We start from the raw sequence: 19,332 nt of genomic DNA on the forward strand, positions 1-19,332 counted from the left end.
GAAGTGAGTCCAGACGTTTGACTGGTACTGTAGTCACAACATTTGGTCACACCCACCCATCCAGTTGAAGTGAGTCCAGACGTTTGACTGGTACTGTAGTCACAACGTTTGGTCACACCCACCCATCCAGTTGAAGTGAGTCCAGACGTTTGACTGGTACTGTGGTCACAACGTTTGGTCACACCCACCCATCCAGTTGAAGTGAGTCCAGACGTTTGACTGGTACTGTAGTCACAACGTTTGGTCACACCCACCCATCCAGTTGAAGTGAGTCCAGACGTTTGAGTGGTACTGTAGTCACAAGGTTTGGTCACACCCACCCATCCAGTTGAAGTGAGTCCAGACGTTTAACTGGTACTGTGGTCACAACGTTTGGTCACACCCACCCATCCAGTTGAAGTGAGTCCAGACGTTTGACTGGTACTGAGTCACAACGTTTGGTCACACCCACCCATCCAGTTGAAGTGAGTCCAGACGTTTGACTGGTACTGAGTCACAACGTTTGGTCACACCCACCCATCCAGTTGAAGTGAGTCCAGACGTTTGACTGGTACTGAGTCACAACGTTTGGTCACACCCACCCATCCAGTTGAAGTGAGTCCAGACGTTTGACTGGTACTGTATGTAGAGGGGTTTCTTCCATTTTAACCACTACAAAGCTTTGTTCCGGCACTAATCTCTGTTCTTCTCTTCCTTCACATTTACATCTTAGTCCTGTAGTGGACACCCTCATTCAGAGCAACATTAAGGAGCATTTGGGATCCGTTGCTCAAGCACCACGGGTGTTTATCGTGGATTTGAATCAGATTTGAATAGCTTTTGTATTACTGGCCCAACACTGTAGAGCCACCACAATGCCCTGTACACCTACAGCTAACCAGACTAGGGGACTGGTGTTGTGTACATTTTGTGCTTAACATTGGCAAACTCATTTGTTGTGATTTGTTATTTTGTTGTGTCTGTGTATCTGTGTGTTTTTTGTATCCAGAAGATAAATATAACCAGTCTAATACAAAATTTAATTAATGAACAATTCCAGCAATCGGCAAACTTCATTGAAAACATCCTATGTGTTACTGTTTCAGGCTAATGTCGGTTGAGGAGGAGCTGAAGAAAGATCATTCGGATATGCAATCGATAGTGGACTCAAAACAGAAGATCATTGAAGCCCAGGTGAGTGCTTCGATTTTTTTTGTCTTGCACAACATTTTTGGTTTCACAGCTGGGAACATGCAGTCGCTGCTATTCGGGGACCTAGTGTTACCTTGGACCAAGGGAATAGCACCCTCTGCTGTCAACATTGTTTAACAGCCTCATCCAATAGAAAATGACTAGCCTGCAGTGCCTCACAGCAAACAATCCTGCTGTAGCAATTAGTATAACAAGCCCAGAATGTACCGCATGCAGACAGTGTGCCTTCAGACCTCAGCACCATGCGTCTTCAGTGGCAGCTTCTGTGGCACACGGCTGACAGTTGATGTGTGATCACCCTCCTCCGGTCTTCCCCTCTCACCTGCTCGCACTTTAGGAGAAACGCATCGCCTCTCTGGACGCAGCCAACGCCCGCCTGATGAGCGCCCTGACCCAGCTCAAGGAGCGCTACAGCCTGCAGACACGCAACGGCATCTCCCCCACCAACCCCAGCAAGCTCCAGATCACGGAGAACGGAGAGTTCCGGAACAGTGGCAACTGCTAGGGAGCACGGAGGAGGCTGACTGCAAGGTTTGGCCTTGGTGAGGAAGGAGGATCTAGGGGTGAGGAAGGAGAATCTAGGGGTGAGGAAGGAGGTTCTAGGGGTGAGGAAGGAGGTTCTAGGGGTGAGGAAGGAGGTTCTAGGGGTGAGGAAGGAGGTTCTAGGTGTGAGCCACACCGAGCGACTCCAGAGAAACAGAATCATACTGTACTGTACAAATCCATTATTTTCAATGGATGACCTCATGGTCACAGAAAGGAGTCATCCATTACATACCAGAGGTAGGATGACAGCTCTCGGTGAACAATATAAAGGACTTATATAAAAGGACAGAATGACATTAGAGGACGCTACAGCATAACGTCGACAACGCAAGCAAGATGCAAGATATCCCAAACCTTTTCCCACTACATTTGACAAACTGGTATCAAATAGGTTTGTGCTGTTAACTTTGAGAGCCAGTTTTGAAGTGATTTGAACCATTATATTCAGAATGTCACTACTTTGATATAGCACAGGGTGGACTGAACATGCTTTCAGAGCTCATTAAATACCACCGTACTGAAATGAGCAACAGTACAGTGAAACACATCTGTATGATATATTGTAGCATTCATCTTTTAATTCACTCAATAGGAGTTGTTTCAGCCCGCTGTGACAGATGTTGCCAAGGGAACAATTCTCTCTTATCAGTTAAAGCCTCATGTTGACAAGCTTTTGAAAACAGCTTTGGTCAGACATGTCCTGAATATACATCCCAATAGCAAGTGTTTCTGTATTCTACATGTATATCCCCTTCATATCTTACCTCAAATGAATTTTTGCATGTATCATATCAGGACTACAGTAGCACAACAAGCTTGCTTTGTTTTGAAACGCTAATTGTAATGAAAAAAGCTAAACTATAGTCTTTTGTTTTTGCATACTTTGTATGTGCTTGAATATTAGGATATTTAGAGGTTTAAATACCTCAGAGTTGTATATAAAATATTATTTTATAGTATTTTTATTGATTATTTGGATGAGGAATAGTAGTTTGTACAATATTGGTTCCTTGTCTTAAACTCAGCTGTTTGAATATTACAAATCAATTGTAAGAGTTCTGATTGTAATTTTAAATCTACTTCAGTACACAGTTCACGCATTATTTCACACATTATTCCATTGTCATATGTGGGTATTGTTTGTTAAAAATGAACATTTTAATAATGCTGTTATATAATATTGATAAACATAGTTTACTGTTTTGTCATCTGTGTATCTATATGGTTAAGTGTAGGCCAGACCTTCCCTGTTTGCCGTTTGACAGTGGTGAATAGAATAGGACTGAACTAAAAAAAAATAACATCCACTCCTCTGTCATAGCACTCCTGAAACTGAACAAACATGCACTTTCAATCAACACAAACGCTTCAATTTAAAATACATTCCATTTTAATGAAAGAATGAAACTGTCTCCCGGACTCTAGATCCATATGGAGTTTCAGGCGGTCATCTGGTTCAGTGTCAGTCGTTCCTAGTTTCCGTTAGTGATTATTGAAGCTACAGGCTTGGAGTGGATTCAAGGGCTTTTTGTGCAGTCTTATTTAAGATGCAGGTAGCTACCTTCAGCAGCCATCCAAGGTGATCTCAACAAGTGGTTCTGCATGGTTTCTTAATCGATACTGACTTCCACTAATCCTCCTAAAAACACAAATGATCTGCTTTCAGGAAATTAGAGACACCTCAATCAGCTTTTATTGACATGAATCACTGTGTTGAACCGTGGTCTGGTCTGTGGAAATCTTTAGCTTAAATATATAAATATATATTTTTTCTGTATGAACAAGTTCATTGTTTAAGTAAAGTGCCATCTAAAAGTATTCACACCCCTTCACTTTCTCCACATTTAGATGTGTTACAAACTTAATAAAGAATTGGTTAAATATTTATTTTGCCATCACAATAACACATGAGGATAAAGTGCTGAAAAGCATCCCCATAGCAGGATACACCTACACCATGCTTCACTGTAGCGGTGGTATAAGCCAGGTCATGAGCGGTGTCAAACTATTTGGAAGATGGTTGTCCTTCTGGCAGGTTCTCCCATCTCTGCAGAGAAACGCTGAAGCTCTGTTAGGGTGGCCATTGGGTTCTTGGTCACCTCCCTGCTTGGTTACTTATTTTGGCCAGCTCTAAGTAGTTGGTTCCAAACCTCTTCAATCGTGCCATCTGTGCTCCTCCGATCTATGAATGCTTTAGCATTTTTCTTATAGCCTTACCTAGATCTATGCCTCGGCACAGTTCTACAGGTCTAGAGAGTTCCTTGGAGTTCATGGCTTAGTGGTTGCTCCAACATGCATTGTGATCTGTGGGACCTTGTATAGACTGGTGTTGGTCTTTCTAAATCATGTCCAGTCCATTTGACACAGATGGTCAATCAAAGATGGTCAATCAAAGATGGCCAATAAAAGTCCCAACATTTCTCAGTGTCATGGCAAAGCGTCTAAATCCTTATGTACATGATATATATATGTATATATCGAGAGAGAAAGAGAGATTTTTATAGGCACATTTCTGAAAGGTAAAGGGGTCTGAATACGTTCTGATGGCACTGAACATCAACTTATTTTATAAAAAAAATGTACGATTATTTGTAAGATTGTGTTTATGTTCTAAATTATGTTTGTTTCAATTAGTTAAAATAATTTATTGAATTTCTTTATTGCTGTTATAAATAAAATGCCCTAATGCTGAAGTGTTATTTGTCAGAGTATGATAGATTGTGCTGAAACTGCAGGTATAAAACATCTGCGTTCTGAGACAAATGTGCTGCGGTTTCCCTCGAGTGTTCTTACTGCACCCAACCTGCACGAACAAGACAAAATGTCTTTAGAGGGTTTCCAATTGATTTTCTCTTAAGAAGCTAACAGTGTAACCACTTTGGTTTTATTTTATTGAAAGGATAGTATACTGCACTGCAACTGAAACTGTAGATCAAAGTCACAGTAAAATGTATCTGCATTGCCTCACACTTCTTTTAGGGATGTTTGGCCACCAATTTGCTAAAGAGTACTCACCAAAGCCATTCTCCTCTCCATGCCCTATATAATACTGAACAATATTTTGCCACATTCTTACTGGAAACTCCTAGAAACGTTTGTATGAACATTAAAATAATTGGATGTGGTAACAAGAATACTGTAGCCCTACCGTCGTGAGATAAAATGTCTGTAATTTATGTAAAAATGCAACTAGAATTAAAGATTTATTTCATTATTTTAATAATGTAAAGTTCTTATGTGTTGTTTTCAGAATCTAAAATGCACGGATCAGGAAAATGTTTAAAAGTAAAATGACATAGTGGTACCATAAAGCAAGTTGAGTCCTTTTAGATAGTTATAGTCTACTGGGATTGATATAGCTAATACACATACCCCAGAACACATTTAGCCAGAAAGATTTGGATTTTTCTTTCAATTCTGTCCTCGTACCCTCTTGAATGCACAGAGGAGGAGGGTAGTCTAGTCCTAGATATTCCTGGGACCACTTCCAGTGGGAACTCCATTAGGTCATCCAATGGGAACCACTTTAGGGGTCATCCAGTAGGAGCCACATTAGAAGTCATCCAACGGAAACCACATTAGACATCATCCAGTGGGGACCCCATTAGGTCATCCAATGGGAACCACTTTAGGGGTCATCCGGTAGGAGCCACATTAGAAGTCATCCAACGGGAACCACATTAGACGTCATCCAGTGGAGACCCCATTAGGTCATCCAATGGGAGCCACATTAGAAGTCATCCAACGGGAACCACATTAGACATCATCCAGTGGGAACCACAGAGGTTATCCAATGGGAACCACATTAGAGGTCATCCACTGGGGACCCCATTAGATGTCACAAAATAATGACCACATTAGATGTCATCCAGTGTGAACCCCTTAGATGTCATCCAGCGTGAACCCCATTAGATGTCATCCAGTGTGAACCCCATTAGATGTCATCCAGTGTGAACCCCATTAGATGTCATCCAGTGTGAACCCCATTAGATGTCATCCAGTGTGAACCCCATTAGATGCCACAGTGACAAAGAGCTAACATCATCGATCATGCTGCTACTTATACCAACCTCCTTCAAAGGTCTCCAATATGAATGACTGAACAGAACATGGATTTAAAACAAAATGTCACATAACCATTGACCCTGAATTACTTCTGAACTTCTGTAATATGGAGAGGTTAGATTCTGTCTTATGTACTGTAAGGTTTCCATCAGCACAAGATGTATTTTAGGATCCAGTTCCGTTACCGTAAGTAAATTACAACTGTAAATCACTGTGCACAATGGCACTGTGTCAAACCACAATCATTGCTGTACTCGAAAGCATGTCATGTCATTCTAAAGCATGTCATGTCATTCTAAAGCATGTCATGTCATTCTAAAGCATGTCATGTCATTCTAAAGCATGCTTATCATGCTGATTTGTTGCCTTCCACCAATACAATTGTTGCTGCGGGTTGTTCTGAAAACATGAAAAATAAACAGATGCTGAGGTACTAAAAGAATGGCAGTATTTCCAAAATCTGTACATCTGTCATACTAAATGACACTCCTTATTCTACTGTCACCTCAGGCACCTAAGCAGGATGTCTTACATAATAATCTGTTCAGTTTATTTTAACCCTAGCGTTTTTTCTGGAGCATTGTAGCGGTTGTCCTCCCAAAAGGCTCTACAGTCTGAAGGGGTTTGAAACACAAGCAGAGTCAGGCACACAGAACCAGGGATAGAAAACAAACTCAAGCAAACATAGTGGGTGGTGGACAGTTAACTGTATAGAGGGGGTTTAGTATACACATGAAACATGAACATTTGGTGAATCCTCGGCATGTGTCGGCAAGAAAATGTAATGTTATATTAAAGGACAGGGTTGTTATGGGAAACTACATAGTGATTTAATCTATAGTTTAAGTAGAGATTGTGCACCAATACAGCATTTTGAAAGTCTATTAAATAATCTTCATTAAATAAAATGGTTTGGATTTGTTGTATGATGAAGACCTGCAATTAAGAATAGCATTTGAACATGTCTTTAGTGTTTTTTTTACAAATTCTAGGAAGACTTGAACCCATTTGAACAACATTTCTCAGAGTGTTTAAAATCATTGTACAGAACAAATGTTCTTTCTTTGACAGTCATTTCTAAAGATTTTGGAGTAATTATTGATCAATATGTCCCTCATATTATCCTAAACCCTGTATCAACATTTCTTTTTAAATAAAAATAGTTTATTTTCTTTTTAAATAAAAATGCAAATTAATTATTTAAAAATCATACAATGTGATTTTCTGGATTTGTGTTTTAGATTCCTACACTCACATTTGAAAAGTACCTATGATAAAAATTGCAGACCTCTACATGCTTTGTAAGTAGGAAAACCTGCAAAATCAGCAGTGTATCAAATACTTGTTCTACCCACTGTATGAAACATTCAGGATGTTGCAGACAAATGTACCACATACTAAAAGCCAGTCCATATTCTACATGGAAAACAACATTGACAGATTTGCATTTAGAGTTGGTTGCTTGAGTATAACAAAGATTAATGAAGCATCATGCTGGTCATCATGGCGCATATACACTCACCTAAAGGATTATTAGTAACACCATACTAATACTGTGTTTGACCCCCTTTCGCCTTCAGGATTGCCTTAATTCTATATGGCATTGATTCAACAAGGTGCTGAAAGCATTCTTTAGAAATGTTGGCCCATATTGATAGGATAGCATCTTGCAGTTGATGGAGATTTGTGGGATGCACATCCAGGGCACGAAGCTCCCGTTCCACCACATCCCAAAGATGCTCTATTGGGTTGAGATCTGGTGACTGTGGAGGCCATTTCAGTACAGTGAACTCATTGTCATGTTCAAGAAACCAATTTGAAATGATTTGTGACATGGTGCATTATCCTGCTGGAAGTAGCCATCAGAGGATGGGTACATGGTGGTCATAAAGGGATGGACATGGTCAGAAACAATGCTCAGGTAGGCCGTGGCATTTAAATGATGCCCAATTGGCACTAAGGGGCCAAAAGTGTGCCAAGAAAACAACCCCCACACCATTACACCACCACCAGCAGCCTGCACAGTGGTAACAAGGCATGATGGATCCATGTTCTCATTCTGTTTACGCCAAATTCTGCCTACCATCTGAATGTCTCAACAGAAATCGAGACTCATCAGACCAGGCAACATTCTTCCAGTCTTCAACTGTCCAATTTTGGTGAGCTTGTGCAAATTGTAGCCTCTTTTTCCTATTTGTAGTGGAGATGAGTGGTATCCGGTGGGGTCTTCTGCTGTTGTAGCCCATCCGCCTCAAGGTTGTGCGTGTTGTGGCTTCACAAATGCTTTGCTGCATACCTCGGTTGTAACGAGTGGTTATTTCAGTCAAAGTTGCTCTTCTATCAGCTTGAATCAGTCGGCCCATTCTCCTCTGACCTCTAGCATCAACAAGGCATTTTCGCCCACAGGACTGCCGCATATTGGATGTTTTTCCCTTTTCACACCATTCTTTGTAAACCCTAGAAATGGTTGTGCGTGAAAATCCCAGTAACTGAGCAGATTGTGAAATACTAAGACCGGCCCGTCTGGCACCAACAACCATGCCACGCTCAAAATTGATTAAATCACCTTTCTTTCCCATTCTGACATTCAGTTTGGAGTTCAGGAGATTGTCTTGACCAGGACCACACCCCTAAATGCATTGAAGAAACTGCCATGTGATTGGTTGATTAGATAATTGCATTAATGAGAAATTGAACAGGTGTTCCTAATAATCCTTTAGGTGAGTGTAAATCAGTCTAAATCAGAGATTATAGGTGAAATTGATCATTTACACCATCTAGTGTCTGTTAGAGGAATAGCAAAAACATTTTAAACTCAACATAGTTGTTTTATAGTTAAATGGTAAGGCTATCTAGCTATAAGGTTTGGTTGGTTACTGTTTTTGTATCATATCATGTCGGTGGAACACAAAATAAGCAAGCAAACAAAAACTTTGTTTGCTACATTTCCTAGGGTCGTGGCGCAGGACAGAGCTTCCTATGTTCAGCCTAGCCTAGGAGCTAACCAGATAACAGCTAACTTAAGTGGCATTTTAGCTAAACTTATACAACGTACACTGATCAGCCATAACATTATGACCACTGACAGGTGAAGTCAATAACACTGATATCCTCCTTATCATGGCACCTGTCAGTGGCTGGGATATATAAGGCACCAAGTGAACATTCTGTCCTCAAAGTTGATGTGTTAAAAGCAGGAAATATAGTCAAATATAGGCAAGCGTATGGATCCGAGCGACTTTGACAAAGGCCAAATTGTGATGGCTAGACGACTGGGTCAGAGCATCTCCAAAAATCCAGCCCTTGTGGGGGGTTCCTGGTCTGCAGTGGTCAGTACCTATCAAAAGTGGTCCAAGGAAGGACACACAGTGCATCGCAGTTTGTTGCATATGGGGCTGCGTACCCACAGACCAGTCAGGGTGCCCATGCTGACCCGTCCACTGCCAAAAGTGCCTACAATGGGCACGTGAGCAACAGAACTGGACCACGGAGCAATGGAAGAAGGTGGCCTGGTCTGATGAATCATGTTTCCTTTTACATACATGGATGGTGGGTGGGTGTGTGTGTGTTGCTTACCTGGAGAACACATGGTACCAGGATGCACTATGGGAAGGAGGCAAGCTGGCAGAGGGATTGTGATGCTTTGGGCAATGTTCTGCTGGGAAACCTTGGGTCCTGCCATTCATGTGGATGTTACTTTGACACGTACCACCTACCTGAGCATTGTTGCAGACCATGTGCACCATTTCATGGCAACGGTATTCACTGATGGCATTGGGCTCTTTCAGCAGGATAATGTGCCCTGCCACAGAGCAAAAATGGTTCAGGAATGGTTTGAGGAACACAACAGCGAGTTCAAGGTGTTGTCTTGGCCTCAAAATTCCCCAGATCTCAATCCAATCAAGAATCTGTGGGATGTGCTTGACAAACAGGTCCGATCCATGGAGGCCCCAGCTCGCAACTTACAGGATCTGCTGCTAACGTCTTGGTGCCAGATACCACAGCACACCTTCAGAGGTCTAGTGGAGTCAATGCTTCGACGGGTCAGGGCTGTTTTGGCAGCAAAAGTGGAACCTACACAATATTTGGCAGGTGATCAGAATGTTATGGCGTAATATCGGTGTATGGTTAAAAATACCCATTTGTTGCCTATTCTGACCATGGTATACAGTATACTTAAAGTGTATTTTTTTGGAACTTGAATTGTATTTAATTACAATTTAAATAGTAATAAGTAATTAAGTGTAATATGTAATTAATTAAATATAGGATGTATTTTAAATAATACTTATCCATATATTGTAATATGTATCCATTAGGAGTATTTTTTAAAGGTACTAAAATGCTGTAATTCCAATCCTGTATTATAAGAAATGGTGCAATAAATAAAAACATCCACAGGAGCAGGTCTGTAGACAAAAACACATATCTACTGAGACGTCAGAAAAGATTGGTCAGACTATTTCAAGCTGACAGAAAGGCCACAAATACTCATATAGCTTTTGAAAAAAAAGCCTCTCTGAACACCCAATGAATGCATCCAGCCTTGAAATGGATTGAGAAGCAAGTGGGGTCCTGTCTGATACTTTATAGGTGTCCCTTATAAAGTGGCCGGTGTGTGTATAAAAAGGCCTGTAGTTCCTGACAGTCTGCACTTTAACCTCTTAGTTATTCTTTCATTTCAAATCCTATGTGATGGAATACAGACAGAAAACAACAAAACTTGTCACTGTTGAATTAAATTCAACTAATTTAGTAGAAGCTCACATAACTGAGTGACACACTATATTGACACAGCACAACAGCATGGCCAGAGGTAAATTATTACTTTTACAGTACAGGTCAATCATGACCAAAGAAATCCTACCACCTGAACAGCGCTCAACTGCCCATCTACATTCACATTACATTTGAATAAATTAGCAGGCACTATTATCCAGAGCAATGTACAGTAAGTGAATACATTTTAAGAGAGCAATGTGGGGGGAAAAACACACAGTTCAGTAGCAATTATATTACAATCAATAAATAATCTGCAAGAGTAATTGCTGGAAGGACTGTTTTACCGTGTGTCCCACAGAGACTAATAGAACTGTTCTCACCACATCAAGGGACCTTTAACTGTTACATAAGAGCACCATATTGCCCCAAAACTCTGGACCTGTAAAATCATTTGTAAATTCCACTCATAGCCCATTATCTCATATATACACCACCCACTGCATATGTAAAAAAAAACGTTTGTGTCCCTATTTTGTCTAGCAATAGCAACAACTTTACGCAAAGTTAAACTGGGGCTGTCTGCAAACCTACTTACAATTCCCAAATTCATAGATCACAAATGCCTTCCTGAGTAGATGAATAAATTAAACAGACCTGAATGATGAGGGACAAGGCCCGGTCCAGTAGTCTAAAGAAGTGATGGCCATTCCAGGTTTCATTACTGTTCTTCTAGCAGCAGGATATTAAGCTAGCAGCGTTAACTCAGATTTAATTTTTCAAAATAAAAGTCATCATTGAAATATATAAGGCAACATAGTTAACAATCATTTTATGTTTAAAGTCCATTCAAATGTTGTTCTTGTCTGTTCTTTCTCACAGCCTAGACCGTTAACTATCTTGCCTTATATATTTCAATGAGGGCCTTTATTGTGATAAAGAAAATCTAAGTGCATGCCTGCATAATATCCTGCTGCCAAAATAACACGAATTAAGCCTTGCTTGGCCATTGCCAGTCTAAAGGGTGTGTATCCAAATGAACAGGACACTACATCAAGGTGACCAAACCTATTTGCGTCCGGCAGTGATAGCTAGCAAGCTACTTGTCCTTTTCATAATGTTGGGTACAAAGAGCAGTCCAGAGGCTCTCTCAATGCTCTCAATGGGCACCAGAAAGTGCTCCAGCGGTATCTTGTCATCCACCTGTGTGTTGGGCATCACATACGAGCGCAGCTCCACGTCACCCCTCTGCTTCTCCAGGATCACCACCTTGAAGAAATGGGTGGGGACAGCCACGTGGTTCTTCCCAATCACCTGGTACCTCACATACATTTTCCCATCATGCTCCTGTCTGCAGGCATGGAGAGAAGGATGACAGCTGTGTCACTCACCTTGGACCCCATTCACACAGAACATGAGAATGGATGGCTGGTGCCAAACGCCAGTCTTAACACAAAGAATATGAAGCTTAAGGAAAATATTTCTGTAAAAGGCCTTTATGAATGGGGTCTACACACATTTTTTTGGGAAATCTGTTTCAGATTACACTCACCTGGGGAGGTAAAGTGGTCCTGTGCACACAAACACATTCATGTAGTGCTTGCAAAGTGAACGGCAGTACTTCTCCAAGTTGTTCCATGCATTTTGATTCATGTTAGGATTCTGGAGAATGTTGCGTGTAAATGAAAGAAACATGATTATCTTTGCACTTGAACCAAATTTACATCATATTCAGAAACCTATTTTGTCTCATTAGTGTCACTTTACCACTAATACTGTATGTTTAATGTTTCCTCTCAATGAATGACTTACCTGTGGTGAGACATTACTAAGGTAAAAAGTGTCATCCATTGCCTTTTGGCTCCATTTATGATTGGCAGCTGCTGCCAAATGCCCCCTGTCAAATCCACTGCCTCGGTAGTCCGCAAGAGTAGCCCTGTGGTACACGTGCACCGTCTCGTCCTCTTTAAACTCACTATATTTCCTGTCAGACGGTCCAGTCAAGCATTCGGGGCTGAGCTGCTCTAAAACCCACGCAGCAGTCCGGTTTCTAGGATCATAAGAAGTCACGTAGGACTCTCTACTCTTGATATTGGCAAGAGATGGAAACCCGTACTTCATCGCAGCTGATGAGCGGGGCCCAGCCATTTGGCTACCTCCTTGGTACGTGGTGGTGAGGTCAGTTGCTGCGTCCACGCAAGGAATAGGAATAACCGGGACACGGCTAAGCAAACCATAGCTCGGACCGGTGTTACAGTCTATCAAACCTTCGTTCACCGACACACCGATAGCTGCCCCGACAGTCAAGGACACGCCGGAGATAAACCACTTAGAACAGATAACCCGATACATTTCATACACCTGAATAATTTGGACAAACCAGACAGGTCTTCACCGATATTGCAACAATCAGCTTATTAAGAAAAATTTACTTTCATATCACAAAAAAACACGTCCTAAATCTCTTTTGCATATCGATTTCAGTTACAGGCGCATGGATATGACAGTAGCTGCATCTTAAAGGTACAGTACAGAATTCGTCAAGGTATACGAAACAAACTAGTAGGCTCTATACGAATGTACGGTTTGGGATAACTTGAGCTTAATACCTGTAATTTGAATTACTTTACTAACGTCATTCCTCGATTAAATGACGTTTTGATGTATTACTGCACTTTCACCAGCACTTCCATAGTTATGGATTAAAGTACAAAACCTTATCCAAAAAGCCAATTCCCAGTTTTGAATAAGTTAAGTCGGCAGTGTTTAAGTCATTATTCAATGTATTCGCTGAGACAAATTTATTTTACAACAGCCAAAGCTTTTATGATTTAATTGTCAACCAATGTATTCCGTCTTCACACTGTCTACACATAAGAATATTAAAACATTTATTTATGACACCATTTCGTTTGGTCTGAAAAACCCCGCCCACCACAGTAGGTGCCTTTTCAACTTTCAGTTTTCCACCTTTAAAACCTTTTATAGAAACTTCGATTTTGGTTTAATTAGAAAAATAACTTTTCTGTGAATTAGCATTTTGACTTTGTTTTATTGGAACGTAACATTGGCCTAAAACCAAAACCTAATAAATGTATAAAGCTCTTGCACAGCATGATTGTTTTTACTAGAGGTACTGCATCTTATAAATTGTTATCAATAATCGTATGGAAAAAAAAAGAAACATCCAAAACTAGGTCTTCCAGAAATATTCTATTCACCTGGGGAAAAAGCAAGCAAGTGTGTGTGTGTGTGTGTGTGTTTTGCTACAACATCTTGGACTTGAACTGTGTCAGACCTCCACACTTTATTCCTTCAACTGTGTGTCTTGGTAAGCATCAGGAGAATCTGTCAATCATACTGGCAGGTGGGTTTACAATAATAAAAAGCTCATCATCGGTCATATTCTTTACAATTATAATGTTTACTTAGAACATGAAAATAACAATTTCTACAAAAAAATATTCAAACATTGTTAATATACAATAGTCATATATTTCATTTGAAACATACATTAATTTGTTCAATTTGGATAGGCATACTCTTTCTCCCTTTGCTTCAGAATTTCCATGCAACAACTGATTCTTCACCAGGCTACTGAAACATCACGTTTCAATTTTTTTAACTTGAATTTCTTCAGTCAATTTCAGTTCATGATGGTTGCCAGGAAACAAATAGGCTATGCAGCAACGTAAGTAATTGCACATTTGAGAGTAAGCGAAACTTGGCATTAATTGGCCGCAGCAATGACAGCCATCTACGTTAAAAAAACAAGTGCAGTGTTTCGGTGAGAACAAACAAACATAGATGTACGACAATGACCACAAATAAAATCATTTTCGTAAAGAATACGCTTCACTTTGAACTTTTCTTAGTGATTAAATTTTTTTGGTATAAGTTCTTTCAGCACTGGCTTTTATAGAGTCGGAGTCAGAGCTCTGTCTTTATCTCATCGTGGCAAAGGCGACGGGAAGCCGGGGCATCCGCACACTTTGTCCCAGAATGCAACAGCACTAGAAGACTGAGGTTAGCGCGTGGTGCCCGAATAACGCGGCCAGGTGTGCTACAGATGTCCAAGGTGTGGCTCACCAAGCGTTGACCACTCTAAGCAGGTTGCTGGCTAGAAGACAGCTGAGCGTGGCGGCCAGGCTGAGGTAGGAGACGGAGGCCCCGTTGCAGCCCTTCTCGCCCTCGCAGAGCAACTGCTGACACAGCACGCCACTGTACTCCGGCAGGCACACACACCTCTGATTCTGGATGCAGGTGCCTCCGTTCTGGCACAGCAGCAGCTCGTCGTCACAGACGTTGGCTATCAGGAGAGATGGGGAGGTGACGGAGGAGGAGTGAGGACAGAGTGGAAAGGATCAGTGAGGCCCGCTGAGTGAGTCGAGGACAGACACTACTGCAGAGGACACCATGAGAAATGTCCACCGTGAGAAATGTCCACCATGGGAAATGTTTGAACTACGCATTTATAATGTGGTGTCACCTTACCTGTACAAGTGATGTGTCCTCGTGGATGACTGATTGCACAGGTAACCTAGCCAGATCGTTCACCCAACAACACACCCACAATCCTACTTACGGTAACAGCCTTGTCTCGTTGCTGTGTATCCTGGCTGACAGTCCTCGCACTTTGGCCCAGTGGAGCCGTCCTTACACTGGCAAAAGCCTGTCTCGTTGCAGCGGGCGTGGAGCGACCCCAGCTGGTTACAGTTGCACTCTGAGCGGAGACGGACGAGACAACGATGCTTTAGCGTGGGTGGCCGTGCAACACGGTTATCTGCTGTTCACTACCAATCGGTCCAGTCAAAACAGGCAGTGTCGCTAGCAGCCGTCCCATGCATCCATGCATAGTGACTGCATTAACAGGTTAGCGGTGTTGCTATGATTCTATGCACATTTAAAAGAACAGTGTGGGCGTTGTTTTTTTCACTTGTTCCTTTAAAACAGGAAACGACAACACACTGTAATTTTCATTTGTCACCAAACACTAGAAAAGGAACTGAAATTGCAGGGGTGGGGGGTAAAAATAATTAAGGAACATTCAGTAGGATTTTATTTTATGTTGCCAAACATGGTCTGTTGCATGCCGGAAGGAACATGACCTAGTACCAGCTGTGTATGACTGATTTTCCAGTAGGTGTCAGTATGTCATTATAATATTTCTGCTCAGAAATGTGACTGTGATATTCCTTTATGGTGCACACATTAAAGGGTCTATAAGGGGGCTGAACATTTATGTTCATAGATTTATAACTTTAAAAATGTATATAAATGAGTAATAAAGCGTTTTAAAGTCATCGTTGTCCCCCTGGAAAACACCCTCTGTCCTCCTACATAAAAACCCTCATAGATTTCCTCCTCTGCCTGTCTCCTTGTCACCCCCCATTGCGCCTCTCCACCATGGGAGGCCGTGCTTTTAGCTGCCCCGCACCCAGTCTCTGGAATGCACTGCCCCCTCACACACAACAAGCCGACACAGTCACCTCATTCACAACACTCCTCAAAATACATAATTTCTGTACTGTCTGCAACCTTTAGCCTTTCCTATCTTTACCCTGTGTGTTTGTTTTATTTGTCACGATTTGTGACTTGCTAACTCACCAATATAGCCCCATTTATATGCAAGATGTCCTTGAGTGTTTTGAAAGGCGTCCCCCAAATAAAATGTATTAATAATAATGTGTGCTGCTTTGAAGAAAAAAAACATAATCTGTTGACTGATACATTTAGGTCATGCAGATTGAATGTTTTTAAACCGTAGTTTTCGACTGATTAACTACGTACAAGTATACTCTTTAGCTGCTTTAAGGTTAAAAGATAACGATTACATTTTTCCTATAAACAAATAAAGAAATGTATTCCAAGTATCTTCATAAAGGTAACAGTCTGCAGTAGGATGGTATGTTTACAAATGTTGTGCGAACTCAATCCTATTGCATCTGGTTGGCATACAAATTTACAGCTTTAAGGGATCATACTGGAGGCGACCTATTTGCAAGTGATTAGTAAGGATGCAAGGATATACATAATTATAAATCTGTCTTGCAAACATAAACTTTATCAAACTATTTTCCCCTGTGCCTATCATTGTAATTTATGTGTATTCTTATGTTATACATGTAAAGGAACTTCACAGAAAAGTAAAACAACTTATGTGTAGATGTCATTTGTGGGCAAACCAGTTCAGCTGTGTTAACATGTAGTTTGCATGGAGAGGTCCTAACCTATACAAACGTTCTCATCGTCCAGCTCCGCAGAGATATTCCGGAAGTATCCCAGTCGACAGTACTGACAATTCTGACCTCTAGTGTTATGTTTGCAGCTGACACACGTCACGATGTTGATGAAGTCAATATAACTGCAGCGGTTCGAGTGGCCATAGCATTCGCAGTCTGTCAAGGGGAAAGAGCAGAGAAGCGTTAGTACAAGTGGTTGGAGGAAGAGCGCTAGAAAGAGTGGCGTCTTATTCAAACCTAGAGGCACTGTAGCACTGAAGGAGATGGCCCCATGTACAGTACAGCACAGTGCTTGCACTATGACCTGACGATTCCAGCTGCCACTCTGCTGACCTGGTTCCTCTCTAGGTTTCTTCCTAAATTTCGGCCTTCTTAGGGAGTTTTTCCTGGCCACTGAAATTCAACACTGTTGTTGTTTGCCGCGAGGGGTTTCAAGGCTGGGTGTTTTATAAAAGCACTTTGTGACAACTGCTGATGTAAAAAGGGCTTTATAAACAAATTTGATTGATTGATTGCAATGCCAGGCTTGTGCGTACCATTCTGATAGAGGGCCAGTTAAATAAAGTATAAAAACGTATGAACCAATTACCGTAAGTTGCTATGGATAAGAGCACAACTTAAATGTAGGTGTATGACCTCCCAACAAATTATTCCTCTCATTATACACACATGCAATATATGACACTGGAAATCACGTGACTTCAAATAGTGAATGCAACCAGTTAACAATCAGGCCTTTGATTACATTGATATATTCAGGGTCATTCAAGTGTCATTAATGGCAAAAGTACACCAAACAAGTTGTGCTTTTATTTAATTATTTTTTTAGTCTTAATCAACAGATATTGACAGCTGATAGAAATAGCATTTTTTTTCATAATGGTGATTCTAATGTTTATTCCATAAATAAGGAACACAACAAGCTGAACAGGCTGTTTTTTTATTGTTATTTCCAATAGAATTTATATGATCGTTTTGTTGTTGAATTAAGGCATGATTTGTTCATAAGGGAGTAATTATTGATACATTATTTTGAAGATGTTCCTGTTGAAATATGAAGTAAAAGAACAGCCTATCAAATATGAATGGACCAGTTACCCTGTTGAGTGACAGGACCACTGTCTCACCAATTAATCCTCAGTTGAAACAGGCATCTACAATAACACTATCAATCAGCAGAGACTACGAAAGTGACATTCAATTAAAAAGTTGCACGATAAAAAGTAACCACTGTATTGCCAGAGAGAAAATGTGTTGCTTACCTTGTAAAGCAAACAAAACCCAAACATGCAAGACCAAAATACACAACAACAAATTACAAATGAAAAAAGAAAAGAATGAGCAACTTCCGTCATTTTTCCACAGTTCCATAGTTTTTCCACAAAATTTTATGGTTCAGTCTGGGAAATATTTTCTTACCTTGAAACTGGACGAATGCAACTTTGGACTGTCTGTTTTTGGGCCCACCAGGAATCAACAGTTTTACGACAGCTTTGGAAATAAAGCATCTTTTTTAATTGAGTTATTTCATATAACTATGATACCCTATGACAGAGTTCCTGAAATATAGTGGCCGCTAAATTCTAAAATGTATGCCAAAGGAAACACAAGGGGGTGCCAACTGCTAACGGTGAGTCATTACCAGACATCTTGCATGATTCACGGGTTAAAGCTGTATTTCATAAATATCTCAACTAAGGAAATCTATTCATTAACACATGCACTGTGTATTACCACAACTAACGGTAATTCAAACAGTACAGACATTTATTCCTCTACCAGCACAACATCAGAATCATAAACAGACAATACATCTCACCAGCAGTGAGATGTCATGTGATTGTTACAACAGAAAACGAAATGAGCATTGTATATTGCATATTGTAATCACCATAACCAAGTAGAAACTTGGATTTCCAGTTTATAATCGGCATCTACAGCTGACGAGTGGGGACAAAGCCGCCCGTTCTGTAACATATTGACACTGTTCACAACAAAAATACATTAGATGCTCTAGGGTAGACACACATACAGACTACCACTAAAGCATGTTAGCAGCCTGGTGCTTTAAGTCAATAGCTTGATGAAACCGTGGCTCAGGTCCTATTGGGAAATGGCTGTATCCAAAGATGGCTCAATGCTTTTCCGCATCTGTTTTGTCCATCAATTATCTCTTTGCACTCTGACCCGCGGTGGCGGAGAAGGTTTTCCGATAGCAACCAGACGACTAACACGCCAACTTTAAACCTAATGAGTCACTGTGAGTAGTTTCAGGTCAAGGTATTCAGTATGGAGGGATAACATCACCACTACACATTGATATTAATGGCTTAATCACACTGAATAAGATTTGAATGTCACCACTATATTTCTAGCTCACAACAATACAGTACAAAAACCACTAGACTACTGTTGATCAATATACCTTTTTTCTCATAGTCTTTCGTTTCAAAATCATTTTTTTTCTCCTCCTCTTTGCTTTCCCCTTTGCCTTCAGTTTTGGTGGTAACTGGGTACACCAGAGAGATTGTGAAAGATCAGGAAAAAGAGTCAAACTTTTCACTCTGTC

At 40.8% G+C, this 19,332-nt stretch overlaps 3 protein-coding genes across 8 annotated transcripts in view; 1 reads left to right on the plus strand and 2 right to left on the minus strand.

The window, feature by feature from the left end:
* The window catches only part of dab2ipa (DAB2 interacting protein a), an 81,448-nt gene extending 74,540 nt beyond the window's left edge, over positions 1–6,908 (plus strand). For 2 of the 4 annotated variants that reach the window (XM_034296483.1, XM_020052852.3), the window contains 2 exons: positions 1,086–1,173; positions 1,529–6,908. In XM_034296483.1, the coding sequence (XP_034152374.1) occupies positions 1,086–1,173; positions 1,529–1,696 (256 nt within the window). In that variant the 3' untranslated portion in view covers positions 1,697–6,908. The remainder of the gene's footprint in view (positions 1–1,085; positions 1,174–1,528) is intronic. The other 2 variants (XM_013136948.3, XM_020052853.2) reach the window with 1 other exon arrangement.
* A 3,626-nt stretch (positions 6,909–10,534) lies between these two features.
* On the minus strand, positions 10,535–13,031 carry endog (endonuclease G). The gene is made up of 3 exons (XM_010877152.4): positions 12,334–13,031; positions 12,074–12,183; positions 10,535–11,872 (listed from the first exon to the last, which is right to left on the minus strand). Exons 1-3 carry the CDS (start codon positions 12,871–12,873, stop codon positions 11,590–11,592), a joined length of 933 nt encoding a protein of 310 aa, XP_010875454.1. The 5' UTR covers positions 12,874–13,031; the 3' UTR covers positions 10,535–11,589.
* A 778-nt stretch (positions 13,032–13,809) lies between these two features.
* ntng2a (netrin g2a) overlaps positions 13,810–19,332 on the minus strand; it is a 41,711-nt gene continuing 36,188 nt past the window's right edge. Inside the window, exons 10-14 of one of the 3 annotated variants that reach the window (XM_034296558.1) lie at positions 19,189–19,272; positions 18,183–18,254; positions 16,752–16,919; positions 15,107–15,244; positions 13,810–14,830 (exon numbers count right to left, since the gene is read on the minus strand). In XM_034296558.1, the coding sequence (XP_034152449.1) occupies positions 14,607–14,830; positions 15,107–15,244; positions 16,752–16,919; positions 18,183–18,254; positions 19,189–19,272 (686 nt within the window). In that variant the 3' untranslated portion in view covers positions 13,810–14,606. The remainder of the gene's footprint in view (positions 14,831–15,106; positions 15,245–16,751; positions 16,920–18,182; positions 18,255–19,188; positions 19,273–19,332) is intronic. The other 2 variants (XM_010877153.3, XM_010877154.3) reach the window with 2 other exon arrangements.

Source organism: Esox lucius, chromosome 13, assembly GCF_011004845.1.
Source record: "Esox lucius isolate fEsoLuc1 chromosome 13, fEsoLuc1.pri, whole genome shotgun sequence".
Taxonomy (NCBI): domain Eukaryota; kingdom Metazoa; phylum Chordata; class Actinopteri; order Esociformes; family Esocidae; genus Esox; species Esox lucius.

What these genes read in the sequence shown, in the direction of transcription:
- endog (XM_010877152.4), bottom strand. Translation starts at nt 12,873, where the DNA reads ATGTATCGGGTTATCTGTTCTAAGTGGTTTATCTCCGGCGTGTCCTTG. An exon ending in TTAGTAATGTCTCACCACAG is followed by an intron (nt 12,184 to 12,333) that starts GTAAGTCATTCA and finishes AACATTCTCCAG; the next exon opens with AATCCTAACATGAATCAAAA. An exon ending in GGACCACTTTACCTCCCCAG is followed by an intron (nt 11,873 to 12,073) that starts GTGAGTGTAATC and finishes CCATGCCTGCAG; the next exon opens with ACAGGAGCATGATGGGAAAA.